At 43.7% G+C, this 24,499-nt stretch overlaps 1 protein-coding gene across 1 annotated transcript; it reads right to left on the minus strand.

The window, feature by feature from the left end:
- Positions 1-4,025: 4,025 nt before the first annotated feature.
- Positions 4,026-16,879, minus strand: LOC119657261. The gene is made up of 4 exons (XM_038064090.1): positions 16,369-16,879; positions 5,001-5,169; positions 4,641-4,949; positions 4,026-4,577 (listed from the first exon to the last, which is right to left on the minus strand). Exons 1-4 carry the CDS (start codon positions 16,722-16,724, stop codon positions 4,155-4,157), a joined length of 1,257 nt encoding a protein of 418 aa, XP_037920018.1. The 5' UTR covers positions 16,725-16,879; the 3' UTR covers positions 4,026-4,154.
- Between the last annotated feature and the right edge of the window lie 7,620 nt (positions 16,880-24,499).

The following is a 24,499-nucleotide window of genomic DNA, read 5'->3' on the forward strand; positions in this document are numbered from 1 at the left end:
GTGCTCGCCGAAACACTCTTCTTGACCATCCAGCTGAGGTTTCCGCTGAGGTTCGGGACGAATTCCAAAGAGTATGATTGCATCTCGACTGTGTGCTGACATTTCGCTGCTGCAACTACAATCACTTCTGTATTGTGGGGCAATTACGGCTGTCATATTGAACGGTCAGAAGATTCGCTTTCGTGTTATTGATTTGAGTGACCGAAGAGATCACTGAGGCAGGACATTGCTAGACTGATTCAGATCAGCACTGGCAATGCCAGCCGATGGGAGAGAAACAAAGTGCAGAGGGTTTACCGGAACTATGCATCCCCAGTGAAATTTCCGTAGTTGAAATTCTGGACACATTAAAGCAGAAATTTCTGTCATATGCAGTCGGTTACGACGTTATCGCGAAAGTCACTCCAGACGTGTCCAGAATGCAACATATGCGGGGGACTAGCGGAGCTTTTTCAGATCTCTCAACAAATCTCAACAGACCTTCCAGACAGTACAGTTTTCGGTAACGGAAGCGAAGGAATACTGGGGTGGACTTTGGGGGTTACCCGCCCAGCATGCTGAGCATGCTGAGTGGATCACCGCCGAAGGCACCCGCCATGCCAATACACCTGGCATGAATTTTGCGGATGTTACCGAAGAGGAAGTTCGACGAGCCATAAACATCTCGAAGAACTGGAGGGGCCCAGGTCTGGATCGGGTGCAGAATTTCTGGTATAAGAAATTTACCAGCGTACACAGTCGGTTGGCACGCAGTATAAATGAGGTCATGAGTCGGCCAGAGGAATTTCCACCCTTCCTCACTGCGGGGATTACCTACCTTATCCCTAAGAAGGACACGGTGCAGGACCCCCCAGACATAAAACCGATTACTTGCTTACCAACCCTCTACAAATTCATAACGTCTATTATTAGCGGAAGGGTCAATGCGCACCTCGAGACCAACAACATTCTGTCCGAGGAGCAGAAGGGCTGCCGAGTTGCGTCAAGGGGTTACAACGAGCAAATCAAAATCGACTCGGTAGTTGTGGGAGAAGCAACTAGAGGCCAAAAGAAACCTCTTTAGTTGCTATATCGATTATGCCAATGCCTTCGATAGCATCCCGCATACCTGACTAATCGATATCCTACATCTGTATCGCATTGATCCGAAAGTAATAAAGTTTTTGACGACAGTCATGGAAGGGCGGCATGCCATCTTATCAGTGCGTAAATATGAGGGTGCTAATACCTCAGAGCCCATCCGTATACGGAGAGGCATCTTCCAGGGGATTCGTTGAGTCCCCTTTGGTTTTGTATGGCACTGAACCCCCTTTCATGATTACTGAATGATGCTAGAGGGCATGGTTTTGCAATAAAATATGGCCTACGTGCTAAGTGCGAACTGACACACTTGATGAATTGTCTTTGGCAACCATTTGTCGATTTGCAATTGTCGAACAGATGGCAGTGTGCTGGGGAGGTCTTTGCTGAGACGGAGCGGTTCATGTGTGCCATTCAGGATGGCGTAGTCACCACCCAAGCTTATAAAAAGCTCATCATGAAAGAACGGGTGGAGAACGACCAGTGCAGAATGTGTGGTTCGGCGTTAGAGACGTTGGACCATCTCATTTCTGGCTGTACGGTTATGGCACGTGTGCGATACATCATCAGGCATAATGCTATACGTAAGGGTATCCATCAAAACCTTGCATGCAAACATGGACTGATCATGGGAACATGTCAGGTTTACCGATATGAGCCGGAAGCAGTATTTGATAGTTCTGCTTACAGCATAAATTGGAACCGGCAAATTCTGACTGATCACCATATTCCACACAACAAGCCTGACGTACTGTTAGTTGACAAGACGGGTCGCTCAGTATATATAATTGATGTTGCTATACCCCCATAACAGCATCGAACGCAAATACGTGAAGGAGAAGGTGAACTATGAGCCACTGGCTCGGGAAATCAAAGATATTTGCCGTCTCGAGCGGGTAACTGTAATTTTCATAAAATTGTCAGCTACAGGTAATGTACCTAAATCCCTCACGGCTTCCCTTAATGTCTTGGGACTTCCGCACAGTCTGGTTCAAACCATGCAGAAGTACACCATTCTGCATACTCGCTCGATGTTGCGGGGGGTTCTCGACGGATTCTCCCGTTGACCTACTGCCGGCACCACCACCAGCGCCCCTTTAGTTTTTAAGTAGGTAGGATCATCCGAGCCTAAATGCTTGGCACTTGGTGCTAGTATTAGGTAAAATCCAGCATCTGCCAAGATTGTGATAACTCGGAAATAATAATCGTTGGCGCAACAATCTATATTGGATCAGGACCTTGGACTATGTTAGACCACTTCATTCAAGGGAGTAACGGTACACTACAGTAAACTGCAGAAAACAATATGGCCAGCATTGCGTTCGCCCGAGATTATTAGCCTGATTTGACTCGGGTACTCATTCACACCTGAATCGATTGGTATCCGACGTTAAGTCACGATACAAATCCCTCTGCCACCAGTGAGATTTGAACCGTGACCTTCCACTACGACAGCCCAGCGTTCTAACCACTTGAGACATCTGGTCTCCCCTTTACATATTGTTTTGATATTCATCAAAGCTGAATGGTCGCGGCGTTCAAATAACACGTGGTCAATTTGATTGAAGTGGTGCCATCTGGACCTGACCGTGGTCCGCGCAAACCAGCTACTTCCAACGACCATTTCGTGTAACACTTCTAAGCGAATAATCCGCAGTCCCTTACCATATTTCTTACTATATTTCTATATAAGCTATGGGAACCAACATACTTTGCGGTTAAAATCTTCAAGTATGATTTCGATATAGCCGGGTAGGCTTGGAGGGTTCGTTCTACAGCTTCATTGAAAGTATTCTTCACTGATTCTGCAGTCTCCTCTCTAGGGCTGCGAGCTATGTTGATGCTTATATTCAAAATTTGCCTCGCAAGAGGAGAGTGCATAGTCGTTTTCTTGCGTTTTCAAAGCTAGTAAAAGCAAGTTTCATTTCTTTGGCCAACTAGGAAACCTCGAACACACGGATACTTGATGGTCACTGTTTTGGCTCTCGCCTTGAAACGCTGTTACATTAGCCTTATATTTTGACAGAATATCAACCAGCTGCTTAGCAACTCTTTTTCTCTACACGGAGCACCCTTTCTCTGCGAAATTGTTTGTCCGCTTTGGTTGTCGGGCTCGTCATTCCAAGATCCATCCAGTCGGAGGTTCCTTTTGCGGCTTCGTAACAATTGTTGTGAAGCTTACTCAATCCCCACCCTTAAGGATCAGTTGGCACAATGTGACCTGTACTAACTTTTGACCGCCATTCTAACAATTTTCTGACATACTTCGATGCCATTTGTTTCGAACCTTAAAGCTAGCCTGAGCCTGCTACTTCCGTTACTTGCTATCTGGCATAGATGTTTGTTCTGCCGAGATATTGCGAGGTATGAAAACACATCAAGGAGGCATCTCGTTTCTCAACGAAGACTAGACCAACGTGGTTGAATATCGTCCCATCTGGTCACGCTGGTGTTGCCTTGTCGATAAGTGCTGTCTACTTGAAAATTTTGTAGGTTAAAAAAATGAGTGCTTCTATGGCAAGCACATTTCTAATTGATATAATGGATGAGTGTTTGTTTTTATTTCTCCTAATCTATGCTACGTAATTTTATTAATTTTCTGAAATGTTAACGAATAAAAGCAGAGTCGATTCCAATCAACTGATAAGAGCTCTATGAACACCACATATTAGCACAATCGGGTGCGAGACTAATGATTCAATAGGCAAGTGTCCACATATTAATGGGCCTTCTTAATGTTGAATTATATATAGTCTTGTAGAAGGTAAATGGGGCTGTAAACGACGTGTAGAAATTCAGAAGTGTCAGTCTAAGCAGGACAATACTGAAATATATAGGACGAATTTTCACTGAAAGTCAGGGGCCGTAAAAAACTACGAAGAACGGGCCTAATATCTTATATATATGTATACGACTATATATACAACTATTGAAACAAAGTGAGCTACAATAGAAAATAATTTTACTTCTTGTTGCATTGATTTAAGCCTACTTTGTTTGCACCCTTATGAAATATTTTACTCGAATTTATCTCTTCGCCGTCGTATTCACATTAAGCTTCTTCCATAGTAAGGTCAATTAACGCTTTCTATATATTCGGTATCCAATAATCCATGTTTATCATATGTTGTAATTGAATTTTTCATGACTTCCAAAAACCGTTTTGTGGCCAATTGACTTGGTTTAACCTTTCCCTCTCGAATTTTTTCAACGGACATTTCCTCAGAATCATCTTTACTCATCGAAATGATTGGGAGGACAGTTATTGAGCAAAATAATTCGAATAGCTCCTTCCGTTGAACCTCCTTTTTAATGTCGCCGAGGCTTGGAATCATGTTAAACGCATGCTTTTCTAGAGTTTGTTTGAAGCCTAAGTAATATGACTTTTCAATTAGCTCCTCCTTCTTACTCGTTCGCACATGAGACGATGGACTCGTAGCAAAAAAGTAATTTATATCAAGGCCCAGACTAACAAATGCGCTTCCCTGGAAGTCGATCTGAAAAACACGATTGAGCAAACTATTTGGGTATACGCGGCATAATATGATTGAGATACTTACCATAACTATGTCCGTTGGACTATCCCCGTCATACTTAAACATGAGATTATTAACCCACATATCTCCGTGACCTAAGACTAAGGTGTCTTCATTTGACAACTCAATGGCTTTCGCGACCTGTCCCACGAATTCGTTAAAATCAAGTTTTCTCAGTTTTTTAACAATTTCTTCATATTCAGGTATTTTATCAATATGATCGGTGAAAGACTGTAGATTCTGTTGGGAGAATTTTTGGAACCTTTCACTTTTCAACCTCGTTGATGAGAATATCCCTTGCTGAAGTAAAGGTGAATCTCGAATTTTTGGATTCTGAAATGAAACTTGATAAAAGCACTGTAATACGTGATGTACTCAACTCACCTTCTGTAAGAGTAGAATGGAGGCCGCATGGTACTGACCCAGTTTATACAATGCTATTTGACAATGTTGTTCATTCAATCCAGTTACTCGATCCGACATGCTGTACCCAGCTGCTTTCATATCCTCGAAAGCAAAAGTCGGAATTGGATTGTCTATTGCATAGTAACATCTTTAGGAAAAGAAAACAAAAATAAATAGTATTTATCAAAACATGTAACTGTAGGAATTTTATTTTTAGGAATGCTTCCCTTCAACCTCCAGTGTTAAGTTGAGAACCAGACATAGTATATCTTCCATTAGAAGTCGCTGGTGTTAAGTCCATGTAAAGGAGGAGGGTTCAAAGCAATATGCTTAAACTGTTCTCACGAAAATAAAAACATAATGCTAAATTAGATATTTACTTAGATAGTTACTCTATTATGGGTTCAAGTAGTGGGCTATAAGATGGCAGATCTGGCAGATCTAGTCGAAAAAATCCTCCCTTAATCCAGGGTGCCTTGCGAACCTCACCCCACCTTACCGTGCTACGGGGGACTATCGCACGGCAGACCTCGCAACCTTCGTACTCACGGGAACGAAATGAACGAGCAATTTAGATTAAAAAAGAAAAATATAACAAACAAGCGGGACTCTATACCGCGCACAAATTGGCCCATCACGCGGAGGAACATCTCCGCAACACTGAAAGCCCGATGATTACTCCGAAAAAGGAGAAGTTGGGGAGTCAGACAGTGCAACCAGGGTCGATATTGGCGTACTGCGATAGCCGCAAACAACAAAGGCCTCAGATCAACAAACATATCTGATGTTCATATATTAGACGTCAGAAAGGAGACAGGACCCAGTGGCGCAAATGCTAAATGATAAGAGCGTTATCTGAACAAAGGTTTGAAAGCAAGAAGACATTACGAAGGCTCAAGACTGACCAAAGCCATCATTATCGAAGCCAAGAAAGCTTGGAGCAGTGGAGGTTTGCCCGCATAAGGGTAATCCTCCCGAAAAACCCAAACCCAAGAGGGGGAGATCCCGGGTTGGTCAGGGGTTCAGGCGGGAGTCAAGTAGTCTGCCACTAGTTACATTTGTACGGTCAATGGCGTTCATCTGTCCATACTGTCATTTCCGGAGCAAATAGCTACTCATGAGGAGCAGGAAAACATCAAAGAACTCACCGCTACAGTGATATGCGAGTGGTGGAGTAAGAAGCTCGTATTCATCGACATTCGCTTTCGACTTGGTTTTATACTAGTAGACGGCCCGAAAGAAAGGCACAGCGGACTGGCTTACATCCAAAATCCCTAAATTACTAGGGTGATAAGGGACACAGCTCTCGACATGTGCTGGGGCTGATATACCAGGGGCACATATGGTTTCTTCTGAAAGCCGCAGCGCTGGAGACGGAAGATCTTATGGAATTATGGAGAGTCTTTAGAAGCAAGGTGGAGGGCAAAAGATGACCCAGGATGCAATCACACGTCAAAGTCGCGATATCAACTATAGATTTGCAATATCTTTGTGCATGTGCACAGGGAAAAGACAAGAAAAGATACTTCGAAGGAGACTTCGAGTGGTAAACCTACCGAGGTCTAGGAGGAATCTCGGAGGCCATAAAGCCCGAAACGACAAGAACAAGCAGGGAAGTAGAATGCTGCTGCGTGAGGAGGAGAAACCGGCGACCTGGACTTGGATCTTCTAGGGCTCACGATGGAAATGGTAATACTCCGATAGGAGAGAAAAGCTCCAAACACTACCGCAGTAATAGTCATCACTAAGATAGCCCATGTAAACTTCTACCAAGCAAGAACTGCATCTGCAGTGATTGCAAGGACAATCTTAAAGAAAAATATTGGAAAAGCGGCGGCTCAAAAATCCTGCGTGTACTGGGAACGGCTTCGTGATCTGCAAGGAGGAAGTATGCAGGTGCTTTGGGAAACCTCTTGGGAAAAGCCAAAAGCTCGAATGATTCTTAAACGTAATCTAAAATATATATGTCTTTCAGAATTCCTGACCAGAGACCTGGTGGCAGTCCAAGTTAGACTGGAAGCCGGGGGAGGAACCGGAAGGTAGTCTTTGCATCGAACTACTTCCCAAGAGGCGACATCCCGATCCGAAGTCACAAGACTTGTGAAGTTTCGCAAGACTAAAGCGTTACCACTTCCCCCCGGTTGCGATGCCAACGCCCATCCAGAAGTCCGGCGAGCAGCGACGCTAATCGAAGAGGTGAGTACCTTCTTGAACTTATTCCTAGCAATAAGTTAGAAGTACAGCACTTGATAAAAGTAGTAGACATTACTCTAGGAAATACTCTGATGCACGGGCTGGTCAGGAATTGCAAGATGTCGGATGAATCTTCAATGTCATCATCATCAAGCTGTCTGCCGTCCTGACCTACGCCATCGCTCCATCTCAGGCAGGGTCTGCCTCGTCTTCTTTTTCTACCATAGATATTGGCCTTATAGACTTTCTGGGCTGGATCGTCCTCATCTATACGGATTAGGTGGCCCGCCCACCGCAACCTGTTGAACCGGATTTTATCCACAACCAGATGATCGTGGTATCGCTCATAGATTTCGTCGTTATGTATACTACGGAATCGTCCATCATCATGTAGGCGACCAAAAATTCTCCCGGACGCGACTTAGAGTTCGAAATTTTTTAAACAAAAGCAAATGATTTAATGTCGTCAGCGAACAGCAAACATGAACAGATGAGGATGGAGGGGAGGTCATTGATAAAAAACAGGAGCAGTAGGGGACCAAATATGGAACCTTGGGAAACATCGGAGAAATTAGAAAAGGAACGGAATGAGTGTCCATGAAAAGAAACTTGCAGGAACGATATTAGTGCCAGAAGCAAAGCGAAGAGATGATTGTGAGGGAGAAGTTGAATAGAGAGAGTTTAGAGAGGAGTCAACGGTACCAAAGGCTTTGGCAAAGTCGGCATAAATAGTGTATACCTTCCGTCGTGAATTACGGGAATTACCAACGGAGCTGGTAGAGTAATGTTTCACGGTACCATGCTGAAGATAGGGATGATAAGGGCCTCTTTCCAAAGATGAGAAAAAGTAACATTATCCTAGACTTTCGTTCAAGATAATACCCAGAGGGAGGAAAATGTGCTATTTACAGTTAACAAGGAAGAGGTTAAGAAGCCTATCGGGATCAGATCCGATATTGGTGTCAACATTACCAATGAAGAATTGAACAAAGGAATTCGTGAAATGAGAAATGGCGACAGATTCAGAGCAGTCTGGATGAAGAAGTGGTGTAGAGGGCGCAATGGTTGAGGGAGTAAACATGGAGGGGAAGTAAAAACAGAGAAGGTCGCAAGATTGCTGTGGGACGTTGGCAGTGGAATCAGCAAAGTTGATGGACGAAGGAAAAGATTGGGTGGAAATACGGGAATGACGAGTATGGGACCAAAACGCGGGCAATGGAGGCTTTGACGCTCAACAAGTATCTCTTCTGCGCTATTTTAATCATCGACTTGACAGTGGAGCGCATGGCTTGAAATGGGGAAGTTCAGAGTCATTCTTTGAAATCCCAAATTTCTTCCGCATTGCACGTTGCAAGTGGATCCCCGTGGTGAATCAAGTTGAGTAGGAAAAAAGACAAGTAGGAGAAGAAAGGACATCACAGCAGTGGAGATCCGACAGGATATTATAAAAGCAGCCAAAAATTGATCATATGTAGGACGATAATAGATTATCCCAGTTGATTGACGTTAAGGCTGAGTTTAGACCTTCAAAGTTGCCTTTTTGCAAGTTGAATTGATCAGAATTTCGCGAAGTTTTGGTGTTTGAGTGGGTGAACTCTGCGTCATCTGGGTGGTGAGCGTTGGCATAGGGAAATGGGCGAGGAAATAGAGGTGGCGCTCGGGAAGGCTGGGAAACAAGAAATCGAGAGTATAGTCCAAGAAGTTCTTGGAGGTGTTGTAATTCAAATCAGAACAAGTTTTCATAAAGGAGCAGAGTAGAAGAAAAGACTGCAAAAAGTTATTGGAAGGAATAGGATGGCAAGGACGACTAGGCCAATTGAGCATGGCGAGGTTAAAATGTTCGCAAAGGAAGAAAGGGAAGGAAGGGAATTTGACTGACACTATATGGTGATCCAAAGGAGGAAAAGACGAGTTCGCCGTGGAACTGAATATTAAGTGGAATTAGGATTACACCACCGACGTAGCGCGGTCCTCTACAGCAGAAAATGGCAATTTTGACATTTAGTAATAGTATATTACTATAATTAACCCCCTTAAGTTCATGATTTTGAATGTCGATATCACGCGCAAGTGGATATTCTCACAAAATATGCGTATATATTACTGGTTAGGTACTAATGGGGCAAATGCACGCTCAAATGTTTTTATAAAATAAATACACAAAAAACTCATACCTGAAGCGTCCAGCTTCCGATTTCTCGACTTGCTTTTTGTTGTCAACAAGACTCAAGAAATAGCGGTCAAAGGGTAGTATAAGTCCTGGGGCGAAACTTGGATTGGTACCCACGATGAAGCATAAAACTTGGGAACGCCTCCTGAACCAAGACCATCAGCTCTGTTACCAAACCCTATCCTCACCACCACGTGGTTACTGGGATTTCTTTCTTAATGAAAAACTACAGACTGAGAAGGATGAAGGTGAGTCTCCCGTGCCTAAAAACGAGATAAATTGTACCAACTGGTCCTCCAGGTTGGGGGTTTGACAGGGTTAACAACCCTACACGGAAAACTCAAGTTACGAAGCTCAAAAAGGAGCCTCCGACAGGATGCACTTTACAATGATGATCCCGGCAACGACGATGGAATAACGATTTGCGCATTTTCTCATGGGACGTGTGCTCCCTGTGCAGACCGAATGCCGCTCAGCAGCTAGCCGATACCATATCCCAATATTAGGCTGATGTAACAGCGTTGCAGGAGATTTACTGGACAGGAGCTGGTATCCTGGAGAAGAGTAATTACACCATATATTATGCAGGGTGCGGCAGCACAACTTCCTTTTTTCAAAACTCAATAAAAACTATTGTATGCATCGGAAAATATTTATTTATTTTTTATAATGTAGGTACATGTCTAAAGTTTCTATTTACATTGTTTGGAAGATCAAATCTGTTAGGTGACGTCCCCCATTCTCCATACATTGCGTAAACCGATTTCTGGCGTTTGTCATGACTCTTGTTAGCATAGCAGGTGTTATGTTGGCAATTTCTTCTTGGATGTTGGTCTTCGAATCTTGTAGGGTTTTTGGACGGTTTACATAAACACGGGATTTCAAAAAATCCCATAGAAAAAAATCACAAGGGGACAGATCAGGAGAGCGCGCCGGCCATTCCAAATCGCCTCTAATTGAGATAAGGCGCTCTGGAAAGTGTTCCCTCAAAACAGCCATCGATGCTCTTGAAGTGTGTGCTGTTGCCCCGTCTTGTTGGAACCAAGTGTCCCCCAAATCCAGCTGAGGAAATTGCACACCACACTGTGACTTTGGGTGAATGCAAAGGTTTTGATGCAAATTGTCGAGGGTTGGTGTCAGCCCAGTAGCGCATGTTTTGTTTGTTAACCGACCCACACAAATGAAAATGGGCGTCACCGCTAAAAAAAAGAATAGCACTCTCGGGAACGACATCAAGAAGAAGCTCACACGCGTTCATCCGAAATTTGAAGTCACATTCTGAAAGTTCCTGCACTATCGCCATCTTATAGGGATGAAAATGAAGATCATCACGAAGAATTCTTCTCACAGAACGATCGGATAGTCCAAGGGCAGATGCGTGTTTGCGCGCAGAACGCCGTGGCGATCGCAACATTGACGCTCTCACTGCTTCAATGTTCTCAGGTGATCTAAGGGGCCGAGGGACTCCAGTTCTTCCTTTTGTCGCACTTGCAGTTTGTCTGAATGTAGTGACCCATGTAACAATTGATTTGCGGTCTGGGACGGGAGCCAACGGGGCTAAATTAAAGCGATTCCGAAATGCACGCTGTGTTGCAATAACCGAATATCCGCTTGAAAAGTAAACCTCAACGGCAAAGCCACGCTCCTCACTATTCCAACGCATGATGGCGACTGAACCGTGTCGGGACAAAACTTTACAGTATCCCCTCATGAACGAGACCACTAGCGCTCCGCTATGACATCAACTAACTGAGTGGCGCACATTTTAAAAAAGGAAGCTATGCTGCCGCACCCTGTAGAATGCTGCTGCGTGAGGAGGAGAAAAGCCAAAAGCTCGAATGATTCTTAAACGTAATCTAAAATATATATGTCTTTCAGAATTGCTGACCAGAGACCTGGTGGAAGTCCGAGTTGGACTGGAAGCCGGGGGAGGAACCGGAAGGTAGTCTTTGCATCGAACTACTTCCCAAGAGGCGACATCCGGATCGGAAGGGAGTGAGTCACAAGACTTGTAAAGTTTCGCAAGACGAAAACGTTCCCACTTCCCCCCGGTTGCGATGCCAACGCCATCCAGGAGTCCGGCGAGCAGCGACGCTAATCGAAGAAGTGAGTACCTTCTTGAACTTATTCCTAGCAATAAGGTGGAAGTATAGCACTTGATAAAAGTAGTAGACATTACTCTAGGAAATACTCTGATGCACGGGCTGGTCAGGAATTGCAAGATGTCGGATAAACCTTCAATGTCATCATCATCAAGCTGTCTGCCGTCCTGACCTACGCCATCGCTGCATCTCAGGCAGGGTCTGCCTCGACTTCTTTTTCTACCATAGATATTGGCCTTATAGACTTTCTGGGCTGGATCGTCCTCATCTATACGGATTAGGTGACCCGCCCACCGCAACCTGTTGAACCGGATTTTATCCACAACCATATGATCATAGTATCGCTCATAGATTTCGTGGTTATGTATACTACGGAATCGTCCATCATCATGTAGGCGACCAAAAACTCTCCCGAACGCGGCTAAGAGTTGGAAATTTTTTAAACAGAGGCAAATGATTTAATGTCTTCAGCGAACAGCAAGAATGAACAGATGAGGATGGAGGGGAGGTCATTGATAAAAAACAGGAGCAGTAGGCGACCAAATATGGAACCTTGGGAAACATCGGAGAAATTAGAAAAGGAACGGAATGAGTGTCCATGAAAAGAAACTTGCAGGAACGGTATTAGTGGTAGAAGCAAAGCGAAGAGCTGATTGTGAGGGAGAAGTTGAATAGAGAGAGTTTAGAGAGGAGTCAACGGTACCAAAGGCTTTGGCAAAATCGGTATAAATAGCGTGTACCTTCCGTCGCGAATTATGGCAATTACCAACGGAGTTGGTAAGGACCAAAAGGTTTGAAACAGTAGATCGATGTTTCACGATACCATGCTGAAGATAGGGATGATAAGGGCCTCTTTCCAAAGATGAGAAAAAGTAACATACTCAAGACTTTCGTTCAAGATAGTACACAGAGGGAGGAAAATGTGCTGTTTACAGTTAACAAGGAAGAGGTTAAGAAGCCTATCGGGATCAGATCCGATATTGGTGTCAACATTACCAATGAAGAATTTAACAAAGGAATTCGCGAAAAGAGAAATGGCGACAAATTCAGAGCAGTCTGGATGAAGAAGAGGTGTAGAGGGTGCAATGGTTGAGGGAGTAAACATGGAGGGGAAGTAAAAACAGAGAAGGTCGCAAGATTGCTGTGGGACGTTGGCAGTGGAATCAGCAAAGTTGATGAACGAAGGAAAAGATTGGGTGGAAATACGGGAATGACGAGTGTGGGACCAAAACGCGGGCAATGGAGGCTTTGACGCTCAACGAGTATCTCTTCTGCGCTATTTTAATCATCGACTTGACAGTGGAGCGCATGGCTTGAAATGGGGAAGTTCAGAGTCATTCTTTGAAATCCCAAATTTCTTCCGCATTGCACGTTGCAAGTGGATCCCCGTGGTGAACTAAGTTGAGTAGGAAAGAAGAGAAGTAGGAGAAGAAAGGACATCACAGCAGTGGAGATCCGACAGGATATTATAAAAGCAGCCAAAAATTGATCATATGTAGAGCAATAATAGATTATCCCAGTTGATTGACGGTAAGGCTGAGTTTAGACCTTCAAAGTTGCCTTTTTGCAAGTTGAATTGACCAGAACTTCGCGAAGTTTTGGCGTTTGAACGGGTGAACTCTGCGTCATCTGGATGGTGAGCGTTGGCATAGGGGAATGGGCGAGGAAATAGAGAGAGGTGGCACTCGAGGAGGCTGGAAAACAAGAGATCGGGAGTATAGTCCAAGAAGTTCTTGGAGGTGTTGGAATTCAAATCAGAACAAATTTTCATAAAGGAGCAGAGTTGAAGGGAAGACTGCAAAAAGTTATTATAAGGAATAGGGTGTCAAGGACGACTAGGCCAATTGAGCATGAGGAGGTTAAAATGTTCGCAAACAAAGAAAGAGAAGGAAGGGAATTTGACTGACACTATATGGTGATCCAAAGGAGGAAAAGACGAGTTCGCCGTGGAACTGATTATTAAGTGGAATTAGGATTACACCACCGACGTAGCGCGGTCCTCTACAGCGGAAAATGACAGTTTCGACATTTAGTAATAGTATGTTACTATAATTAACCCCCTTAAGTTCAAGATTTTGACTGTCGATATCACGCGCAAGTGGATATTCTTACAAAAAATGTGTATATATTACTGGTTAGGTACTAATGGGGCAAATGCACGCTCAAATGTTTTTATAAAATAAATACACAAAAAACTCATACCTGAAGCGTCCAGCTTCCGATTTCTCGACTTGTTTTTTGTTGTCAACAAGACTCAAGAAATAGCGGTCAAAGGGTAGTATAGGTCCTAGGGCGAAACTTGGATTGGTACCCACGATGAAGCATAAAACTTGGGAACGCCTCCTGAACCAAGACCATCAGCTCTGTTACCAAACCCTATCCTCACCACCACGTGGTTACTGGGATTTCTTTCTTAATGAAAAACTACAGACTGAGAAGGATGAAGGTGAGTCTCCCGTGCCTAAAAACGAGATAAATTGTACCAACTGGTCCTCCAGGTTTTGGGTTTGACAGGGTTAACAACCCTACACGGAAAACTCAAGTTACGAAGCTCAAAAAGGAGCCTCCGACAGGATGCACTTTATCATGATGATCCCGGCAACGACGATGGAATAACGATTTGCGCATTTTCTCATGGAACGTGTGCTCCCTGTGCAGACCGAATGCCGCTCGGCAGCTAGCCGATACCATATCCCAATATAAGGCTGATGTAACAGTGTTGCAGGAGATTTACTGGACAGGGGCGGGTATCCTGGGGAAGAGTCATTACACCATATATTATATATATAATGCATTAAACCATGTGCTCGGACTAGGTTTCTTAGTAAGTCAAAAAATGATACCTGCTGTTATAGGCTTTGAAAATATTATATAAGCGAAAGACTATGCACTCTGCGCTTGCGAGGCTAATTTAAAAATATAAGCCTCATAAAGGTTTACGTCCCTACAGAGGAGACTACAGAGTCAGAGAAGGATACCTTCTACGGGACAGTTGAGGGGACGCTCGATGTCTGTCCCAAGAATGATATGAAAATCATACTTGCAGACTTCAACTGTCAAGTAAGGACGGAGCCCGTAGTCAGACGATACGTCGGCTCCCATAGCTTACACAGGCATACCAATGATAACGGACGGCGGATTATTCAGTTAGCAGCATCGCACGAAATGGTTGTTGCAAGTACTCGGTTTTCACGGAAAGCGGTCCGGCCTCTTTAGACGGGAACACTTTGAACCAAATTGACCACGTTCATAAAAAGGCGGATATCACCCAGTGCTGCAATGATAGAGGTATCATGTTGCTATCTATAAGATATTCTCCGCTATCTTGCTAGGTATGATAATATCATTGGCCCATATCAAAGAAACGTCACTCCAGGGAAATCAGCAACAGATCGGATTTTCTCTCTGCGGCAAGCGATGCAAAAATTGTTGGAATATGGCCATCAGTTGTATCATCTTTTCATCGACTTTAAAGCCTCCTATGATAGCATAGTGCGGGTAAAACTGTACATAGCCATGGGGGAATTGACCCTGCCCAATGACCGAGGCCAGATAAAAGCAGCAGGATCACTCTCGAGACCTTTCAACATCAACAACAGTCTCAGACAAGGGGATGTCCTATCATGCATCCTCTTTAACTCTTTAAGTGATTCGCAATGCAGATGTGAATGCGAGAGGCACCTTCCTCTTCAATTTCACCCAACTACTGGCGTACGCTGACGGTCAAACAAAAACAATAAAGATAGGAAACTACAACTTTGAGACCTCTGAAAATTTCTCCTAACTTATGTCGAAAATGGCAACCGATAACAACTGTGACGATGAAATCCGCACACGATTGCTGGCTATTACAGAGAGAGAGCCTATTTCAGTTACAAAAACTGTTTCCCTCGAAACGTCTCATGATGCTCCTAGTCCTTATGTATTCCTCGGAGATTTGGCTTCTTAGCGAAAAATTGTGAACTCTTGGCCACGTTCGAGAAAAAAATCCTTTGAAGCATTTTGGGCCCCCTACATAAGGATGGACGATTCCGTATCATACATGACCACGAAATATATAAACGATACAATGACTGTCTGGTTGTTGATAAAATCCGGCTCAACAGGTTCCGGTGCGCGGGTCACTTAAACCGTATGGATGAGGATTATCCAGCCCGGAAAATCTATAATGGCAATATGTATGGTAGAAAAAGAAGACCTGAGATGGTGCGATCGCGTAGGTCAGGATGCCAGATATCTTTTAGGGATATCGAATTAGCGGACCTTGGCACAAAACCGGGCTGTCTGGAATTCCTTACTAAGGCAGGTCTATACCGGATACCGGTTGTTGCGCTATTGTTGATGATGAACCTCCCAAGAGTACACTATGATTAACTAAATATAATATGAGAGACTGAAACACGAGCGTCCTTGTTTATATTCCCGAACTTCTTAACATATTGGCATATTCTGGGCCGTTGACCCTATGCGTGAGCGAACTTGAAAGATGAATAGGTGGAATTTTTTTCAAAGTAAGGTATACTCTATTCTCTTGAATGACAAAAACTTATCGTGCTTCACCCTGTGGCAGAGCATCGAATGAAGGAAAATGATACTTGATGGTCTACAACAATCACGAACTTTCCGAGGGTAACAACGAGCGTAGATTTGGAGCTTTAGCTAATCAATTTTGAGAATTTGAATATGCGACGTCATAGTATGTTTTTATGCAAGATACTTATTTATTTACTGTATAACCGGAGTTTTTCTCATTGTCAGGCATCAAATCTATCGAATAAAAGCAAAAATACAGAGAAATTCTTAATCGAACTACGCAAACCGTCAAAAGGAAACGAAACTTTTATGTAAAATAATCAATGTCACTGGATGAATCGTTACTTACTTTGGAACGAGCTTAACACCAACCAAGATATCTTCTAGTTGTGGTAATATATTTAAGTACATGAATCTCTCCTTATTGAAAACGTTTATCTCGGACAACATACTGTTTGGGTTACTTATGTTCGGTACACATTTTGTAATGAGAAACACTTCCTTAGGATAGGAGTCTTCCAGTGTATATGTGACTACGATTCGGTAGATATTACTTAGGTAGTTATCACCAGCAGCACTGCCTAAGGAGAACTCCAACTTTAAGATGTTAACATCTCTGGTATTAAGTCCGTTATTTAGTGCTTCTGAGAAAAATGCTGAATTCAAATGCTCGGGAACTTTGAGGCTACTTGACTCCATAGTCATGTTTGAAACGTTCAATAATACAAACTATAATGTTCAATAGCACACGAATAGTGTATATAAATTTTCAAATCTACAATAATTTACACTGTAAACTGATTCCACTCAAGATTATAAAAAGAAGTCAGAGTCTCTTCACCCACATTTATATATCTACTTGCCATCTAATGGAAACTGTCTAGTCAGCGCTGAAAGATGTTATCTAGATATACTATATGTTCACAGATGCTTATACAAATATTTACCAATTTAGAAGTACGCGCCATTCTAATTATTGCGTTTTCATGACTTGTGAATTATATAGTACAATGAAGACATTTGTATCTCATTCAGGTGGTTTATAGAGGGCCTATCTACATCAGAAAAAATAACGAAAATAATTCAACTGTGCATTGATTTTGATGAAAATAGTTGAAGAGAAGGGAAAACGGGGCACAATATATATTTTGTCCGACTAAGGGATGTTCGACGATTGTATCTCCATTTAACATTATTTGTGTAGAAGTAAACTTGGTTGATAGTTTACATTATATTCAACTTTGCTTCCAAACTAGATTGTCCAGGTATTGGCACATATGAATCACTGAATCAAAAGCACAATAATTTTATATGACGTTTGATAATGAGTTTTCGTTAATCATAGAATGAAGAAGTAAATCCGGGAGGTGTTATTTACACATAATTTTATCTCCCTCTTGTCCAAAATTTAAGATAATATACTCTACGCAGGTGCATCTTTGATGAGATAATTGAGCTTGATTTAGAAACAGATGGTTAGTTTTTTCTGCCACTTTCGTACACGTATGATAAAATTGTATTATCGCTATTTGAGTATGTATTTTAAAACTAATAATTCTTCTTCTATGATAAACACTTATCAGCCAAATTGGGACCAAGATCAAAGAGAGATTTTATAATTTTCTTCTATTAAATAGCTTTATGAAAACATGAAACAGGTCGGTAAACCGGAAAGTGAAGAATATTATGTGCGTGACTGTGCCATTTATGTATTTATTTGTTCCCCACAATCCGTTTGCAGCATTGGTGCACTGGAGAGCACTCTATCGGAGTTATTCATCATCAACGACGTAACAACCGGTATCCGGTCTAGGCCTGCCTTAACAAGGAACTCCAGACATCCCGGTTTTGCGCCGAGGTCCACCAATTCGAAATCCCTAAAAGCTGTCTGGCGTCCTGACCTACGCCATCGCTCCATCTTAGGCAGAGTCTGCCTCGTCTTCTTTTTCTACCATAGATATTGCCCTTATAGACTTTCCGGGTGGGATCATCCTCATCCATACGGATTAAGTGACCCGCCCACCGTAACCTATTGAGCCGGATTTTATCCACAACCGGACGGTCATGATATCGCTCATAGATTTCGTCGTTGTGTAGGCCAAAAATTCTTCAGAGGATTCTTCTTTCGAACGCGGCCCAGAGTTCGCAATTTTTGCTAAGAACCCAAGTTTTCGAGAAATACATGAGGACTGGCAAGATCATAGTCTTGTACAGTAAGAGCTTTGACCCTATGGTGAGACGTTCCGAACGGAGCAGTCTTTGAAAGCTGAAATAGGCTCTGTTGGCTGACAACAACCGTGCGCGGATTTCATCATAGTAGGTGTTGTCGGTTGTGATTTTCGACCCTAGATAGGAAAACTTGTCAACGGTCTCAAAGTTGTATTCTCCGTGTTTTACCAGTGCGGTTTGATGTTGTTGGTTGATTCGTCTTCGGTGCTGACGTTGCCACCATATATTTTGTCTTGCCTTCATTAATGTGCAACCCAAGATCTCGCGCTCGATCTGGATGAAGGCAGTTTGAACGTCTCGGGTGGTTCTTCCCATGATGTCGATATCGTCAGCATAGGCCAGTAGTTGGGTGGACTTAAAGAGGATCGTACCTCTTACATTTACCTCAGCATCACGGATCACTTTCTCGAGGGCCAGGTTAAAGAGGACTCATGATAGGGCATCCCCTTGTCGTAGACCGTTGTTGATGTCGAATAGTCAGGGTCAGCCTAGTCAGTCTTATCAATTTCATCGGGATACCAAATTCTCTCATGGCCATGTACAATTTTACCCTGGCTGTACTATCATAGCCTTTAAAGTCGATGAATGGACGGTACAACAATTCTCCATATTTCAACAGTTTTACCATCACTTGCCGCACAGAGCAAATCTGATCTGTTGCTGATTTGCCTGGAGTGAAGCCTCTTTGGTATGGGCCAATGATGTTTTGGGCGTATAGGTTATCCGGCCTAGCAAGATACCGGAGAATATCTTATAGATGATATTCAACAACGTGGTACCTCTATAATTGCTGCAATGTGTGATATCTACGTTTTTATGTATGAGACAGGTAATACTTCTTTGCTAATCGTCAGGCATTGACTCGCTGTCCCATACCTTGAGCACAAGTTGATGAACTCCTTGGTGTAATTGGTCGCTTTTATATTTAACTAATTCGGCTATAATTCCATCGGCTCCTAGCGACTTATGATTTTTAAGCCGATGAATTGCACGGACTGTTTCTCCTATACTTGGTGGTGGCAGTATTGTTCCGTCGTCTTCAATTGGCGGGACCTCCAACTCGCTGATGTCCTGGTTGTTCAATAGTTCATCAATGTACTCAACCCATCGCTCCAATGTGCCCATTCTGTCGGAAATCAGATTTCCCTCTTTGCCTCGGCAGGATGAGCATCGAGGTGTATAATGCTTCATCCTGCTGATTTGTTGGTAAAACTTGCGCGCCTGGTGCGGGTGCTCCCTGTACTTTTCTAGTTCACAGACTTATTGGTTCTCCCAGACTTCATTTTTCCGTTTGCGAAGTCGCTTCTTCGCTCGACGGAGTTCGTGATAAGTCTCCGCGGGTGCCCGCGTTTTTTGAGAATGCAACATTATTCGCTATGCGGCATTCTTCCGTTCCGTTGCTAGCTTACATTCATCGTCAAACCAGCCATTCCGACTCCTTTTGCGGCTGGGCCCAAGTATGTTTGTGGCCGTATCCATGATAACGTTCTTGAGGTGGTTGCGAAGATTATTTGTTAATGCTTCATCTCCAGGTCCTCTGTTGACTGCAGTTATTGCGGCATCCATTTCCCTCTTATAGGTGTCGCGGGGGGTTGTGTTGTGGATGGCTTCAGTGTTCACTCTCACCTGATTGTCAAGGGGGAGAGGGAGTGCACAAAAGCGTCCATATGTACGCTATACAGGACATATATTGAATACCGCGGGTTTAATGTACAAATACTTCTATCTGAATTAGGCACTATCCCAGAACATATACATATAAATACATACTTATGTCTGTCTCGAATAATTGATTTTGATACATAAATGATTAAAAGACTAAAACGAAATGTTTACCTGCGACCCCCCATTTATATCAGCTCACTTTGCTGTGGCGTTCACGATAGTGCCGTCATACGCATTTTAGAATGCACGAAATTCATTGTGATTGTTTTTTCAAATTCTTCGGTTGGATAGGTTTTGAGATGGAAACCTGTTATCCTTTTTGAGGATCATATTTTGCGCCCTCATTCCTCCACGTTTTACCCGATATCAAGTATAGGGCTAGTTTCAGAAAGGGCTAATTGAGCCCTTTCATTATTTACTCCACATATGCTGTAAAAAAAATTGGCACCCCCTTCCCCCTTTCGTATATATTGGGAGCCCGCCTTAAATTCAATACAAAATGGTGGCACTTGCTATATATAAAGAGATTCACAGACCCCACGTTCTCACCAAATTTCGTAAGGGAGCCGACAATGGTGGATGGACCAAGGTCATCCACAAAAAGGCAAAGAAGGAATCAAAGGTGTGAATTCGGCCAGAGGTAATTGTTATCTTCAGCAAAGCTAATCTGTTGTTCCCAGAGATACTAAAAAGGTCACAGCTGACCCCCATCTAAAAGATTTAAGCGGAAATCTTAGCAGAATTCGAAGGATCCAGAAAGGCGATCGCATGTTTGAACTGAAGAAATCTAGTTTGGGCCAAACTAATGGTTTTCGTTAAAATGTTAAAAACCCACTTGGGTAAAATGTCATAGTCCTCTTCTTTTTCTTCAGCCGTTGTCCCCTTCACAAGCGGGGTCGGCTCGTTGTGATCAGTTTTGCCATTTGGTTCTATCGAATGCCTGATCTGGATGCAATCTCAAGGCTTTTAAGTCCCCATCCAGTGTATCAAGCCATCGTTGTTTTGGCCGGCCGTTTGGTCGTTTACCATCGACTTTGATGTTCAGGCCAATCTTGGCAAGTGAGCTCTCGTTAGCACGAATTGTGAATTTTTTCACGATCGGTGCAACCCCATAACGATCACGAATATCCTCATTTCGGATGTGATCAAAACGTGGATGTCCCGTGTGACGGTGTCCATAACAAGAACAAAGTGGAGTGGTGAAAGGGCGCTTCCTTGATGAACACCAGCAGAGTCACGAAGCGGCTTTGATACACCCGTCACACTTCGAACTTTACTTTTCTCATCATGGTAGAGCAATTGAACCCAGCACACGAGTTCTTCTGGCAATAAGTGATGTCGTAAAACATACCAGATGATGAATCTCAATCTCTCTCAGGACGCTAAATATGGGTACCATCACTGGAAAAACGGAGAAACTGTCTAAAGCCCTTTGGAACAGTTGCATTGATATTTGAACTCTACAACGAAATTGATTATGTGGTGGATATACATTGCAATAGTAAGGCCAATGATTACCTTTCGGGCGGTAGTCTGGGCAGAAAGAACTGAACTCAGCAGCAAGTCAGGGAGTTATACAAACTCCAAAGACTGGCTTACGTATGTATCAATGGGGAAATGAAGACATGCCCGACGGGATTAACCCCTTTCCATCTGCATATACAGATGTAGGCAAGGAGGGCAATATTCACGATGGCCGGGAGTATCAGCGAGGCGAGGAGCTGCCTGAATCGAAGGAAGATTAATATTCTTTCCGGGCGGTATCCCGAAATATTGACACCAAGGGATAACATGACAACGAAGTTTCACTTCGATAAGAAGTTTGAAACACGGTGGAGTAACAAGGCAAATTAGGAGAGCGTGGCTGCGACATACGGCTTAAATCAGCAACTGACTGCTTGGTTCACTGACAGAGCCTTCACAGCAGAGGGAGCGGGTGCCCAGGTCAATATGCTCGGCTCTTCCAACAAGGTCTGGATACTCTGGATTCCAGGCCATGTTAGGTTGGAAGTCAATAAGGCAGCGGACGAACTAGCCAAAAAGGGAACAAGGACTCATTTACACGGCCAGAACCCTTCTGTGGAATCGGAAACGGATTCATGGCTTTGACATTAAAAGTGAAGAGGAACGGTTGAGGGAACTATACTAGGCCATCTTCTTCTTCTTTTTCTTCAGCCTTTGTCCCGTTCACAAGCGGGGTCGGCTCGTCGTGATCGGTTTCGCCATTTGGCTCTATCGAATGCCTGATCTGGATGCAATCTCGAGGCTTTCAAATTCCCATCCAGCGTATCAAGCCACCGTTGCTTAGGTCTGCCTTTTGGTCGTTTACCATCGACTTCGATGTTCAGACCAATCTTTGCAAGTGAATTCTCGTTTGCACGAATTGTGTGACCATACCATCGAAGACGCCTCTCTCGCAACTTTTCCACGATCGGTGCAACCCCATAACGATCGCGGATATCCTCATTTCGGATGTGATCTAAACGTGTGACGCCACTAGTCCAACGTAGCATCTTCGTCTCCATTACCGCAAGACGTCGTTCATTGTCTTTTATGGTCGGCCAACACTCAGAACCATAGAGAGCGACTGAACGGACGACATTGCGGTAAATTTTAGATTTGAGACGTTCGTTGATACGTCGATCACAAAGGACACCAGTTGTGGAACGCCACTTCATCCAGGTTGCGTTAATGCGTGAAGCAATTTCATAACGCAGTTCTCCATTGGCTGATAGCGTTGACCCGAGGTATTTAAATCGCTCAGTTCTGGGCAGATCACTGCCGCTGACAGTGATTGTGCCTGTTTCATGGGGATCGGTCGTCAAAAATTCAGTTTTGTTTAAATTCGATCTGAGACCGTGTTGTATGAGGCGATCATTCCATTTTTGAACAAGTTGCTCGAGATCATTTTTGCTATCATATGCTAGGAAAACATCATCTGCATAAAGCGGTGTGTAGGGCGCTGGACGTTGGATATCCCGTGTGACGGTGTCCATAACAAGGACAAAGAGGAGTGGTGGGAGGGCACTTCCTTGATGAACTCCAACAGAGACACGAAGCAGTTTTGATACACCCGCCATACTTCGAACTTTACTTTTCGGATCGTGGTTGAGCAATTGAACCCAGCGCACGAGTTCTTCTGGCACGAAGTGTTGTCGTAAAGCATACCAGATGAGTTCGTGTGGTACACGGTCAAACGCTTTCTCTAGATCCAGAAAGGCAATGTAAAGAGGGCGATGCTTCTCACGGTGTTTCTCCATGAGTAAACGCGCAGCGTGTATTGCGTCAGTATTTCCGCAGTTCTTGACAAATCCGGCTTGATTCACGGTTATTTCAAAGATTTCGTGAGTACGGTTGTCAAGAATGCGTTCAAAAATCTTCATGGTATGGGAAAGTAACCGGATCGGACGGTAATTTGAACATTCTGCTGGGCTACCTTTCTTTTTCCATATTGGAACAGTAGTACTTTCTTGCCAGTCAGATGGTGTTCTTCCTTCCTGAATAACCCGGTTAAAGAATTCACTGAGCCACAGTGTTGGGTCCCAGCTCTCCGCTTTCCAGAGCTCTGATGCGATGTCGTCGGGTCCTGTTGCTTTCCCCGATTTCATTTGTTTTATTGCCTCCTCGACTTCAGTTGCGCTGACTGGTGGAACTGCTCCAAATGTCGGCAATGATTGTGGAAGTGGAGGATGAGCAAATTCTTCAGTTGAAATCTGCTCGAAGTATTCTCGCCATCTATCCGTCGCGGCTCGACGATCAGTAAGCAAAGTACCGTTCTTGTCATTAACACAACAGAAGTGTTCGATATCCTGTGTGCGTTCATCACGGCTTTTAGCAAGTCGATACAGGTCTCTCTCGCCATCCCGAGTGTCCAGTTTATCGTAAAGATTTTTGAAATGGTTCGCTCGGGTGACAGCGACCGCTTTCTTTGCTTCCCGGTTGGCATTCTTATAAATTTGCCAATTAGCAGGCGTTTTATCGTCGAGAAATTTGTGGTAGAGGCGTTTCTTTTCACGGATCTTCATTTCAACATCATCATTCCAAAGCCAAGTATCTCGGTTGATGTACCGTTTACCCGGCTTGGTGATCCCGAGGGTTGCAGAGGCCGCTTTGTGGATCGTGTCTTTCATTTGGTTCCATGATTCTTCCACATTCGTAATGGTTGGCAATCGTATGAATGAGACCGTTTCTTCTTTCTTCTCACCAAATCGCCACCATTTAATGCGCGGTGGGCCAGTGCGTTCCTCACGCTGTTTTATCGGTGGCTTAATTCGCAAGACAGCAATCAACGGCCGATGTTGAGGTGCGATGGTCTCATAGGGAACGACTTGCAATCAGTGACAGTGGTAAAATGTTGGCGTCTTATGAGAATATAGTCGATTTGCGTTTTATTGTTCCCACTATAAAATGTGGGAAGATGAGACAATCGTTTGATGAACCATGTATTCATAAGTACAAGGTCATGGGTGTCCGCAAAATCGATTATACGCTCGCCACCTTCATTGCGCGCTCCGAACCCCTTTCCCCCATGGCACCTGTTACCGTCTGCCTTTTCACCCACATGACCATTAAAGTCGCCGGCAATG

This window comes from Hermetia illucens, chromosome 5 (assembly GCF_905115235.1).
Source record: "Hermetia illucens chromosome 5, iHerIll2.2.curated.20191125, whole genome shotgun sequence".
In the NCBI taxonomy this organism is placed as follows: domain Eukaryota; kingdom Metazoa; phylum Arthropoda; class Insecta; order Diptera; family Stratiomyidae; genus Hermetia; species Hermetia illucens.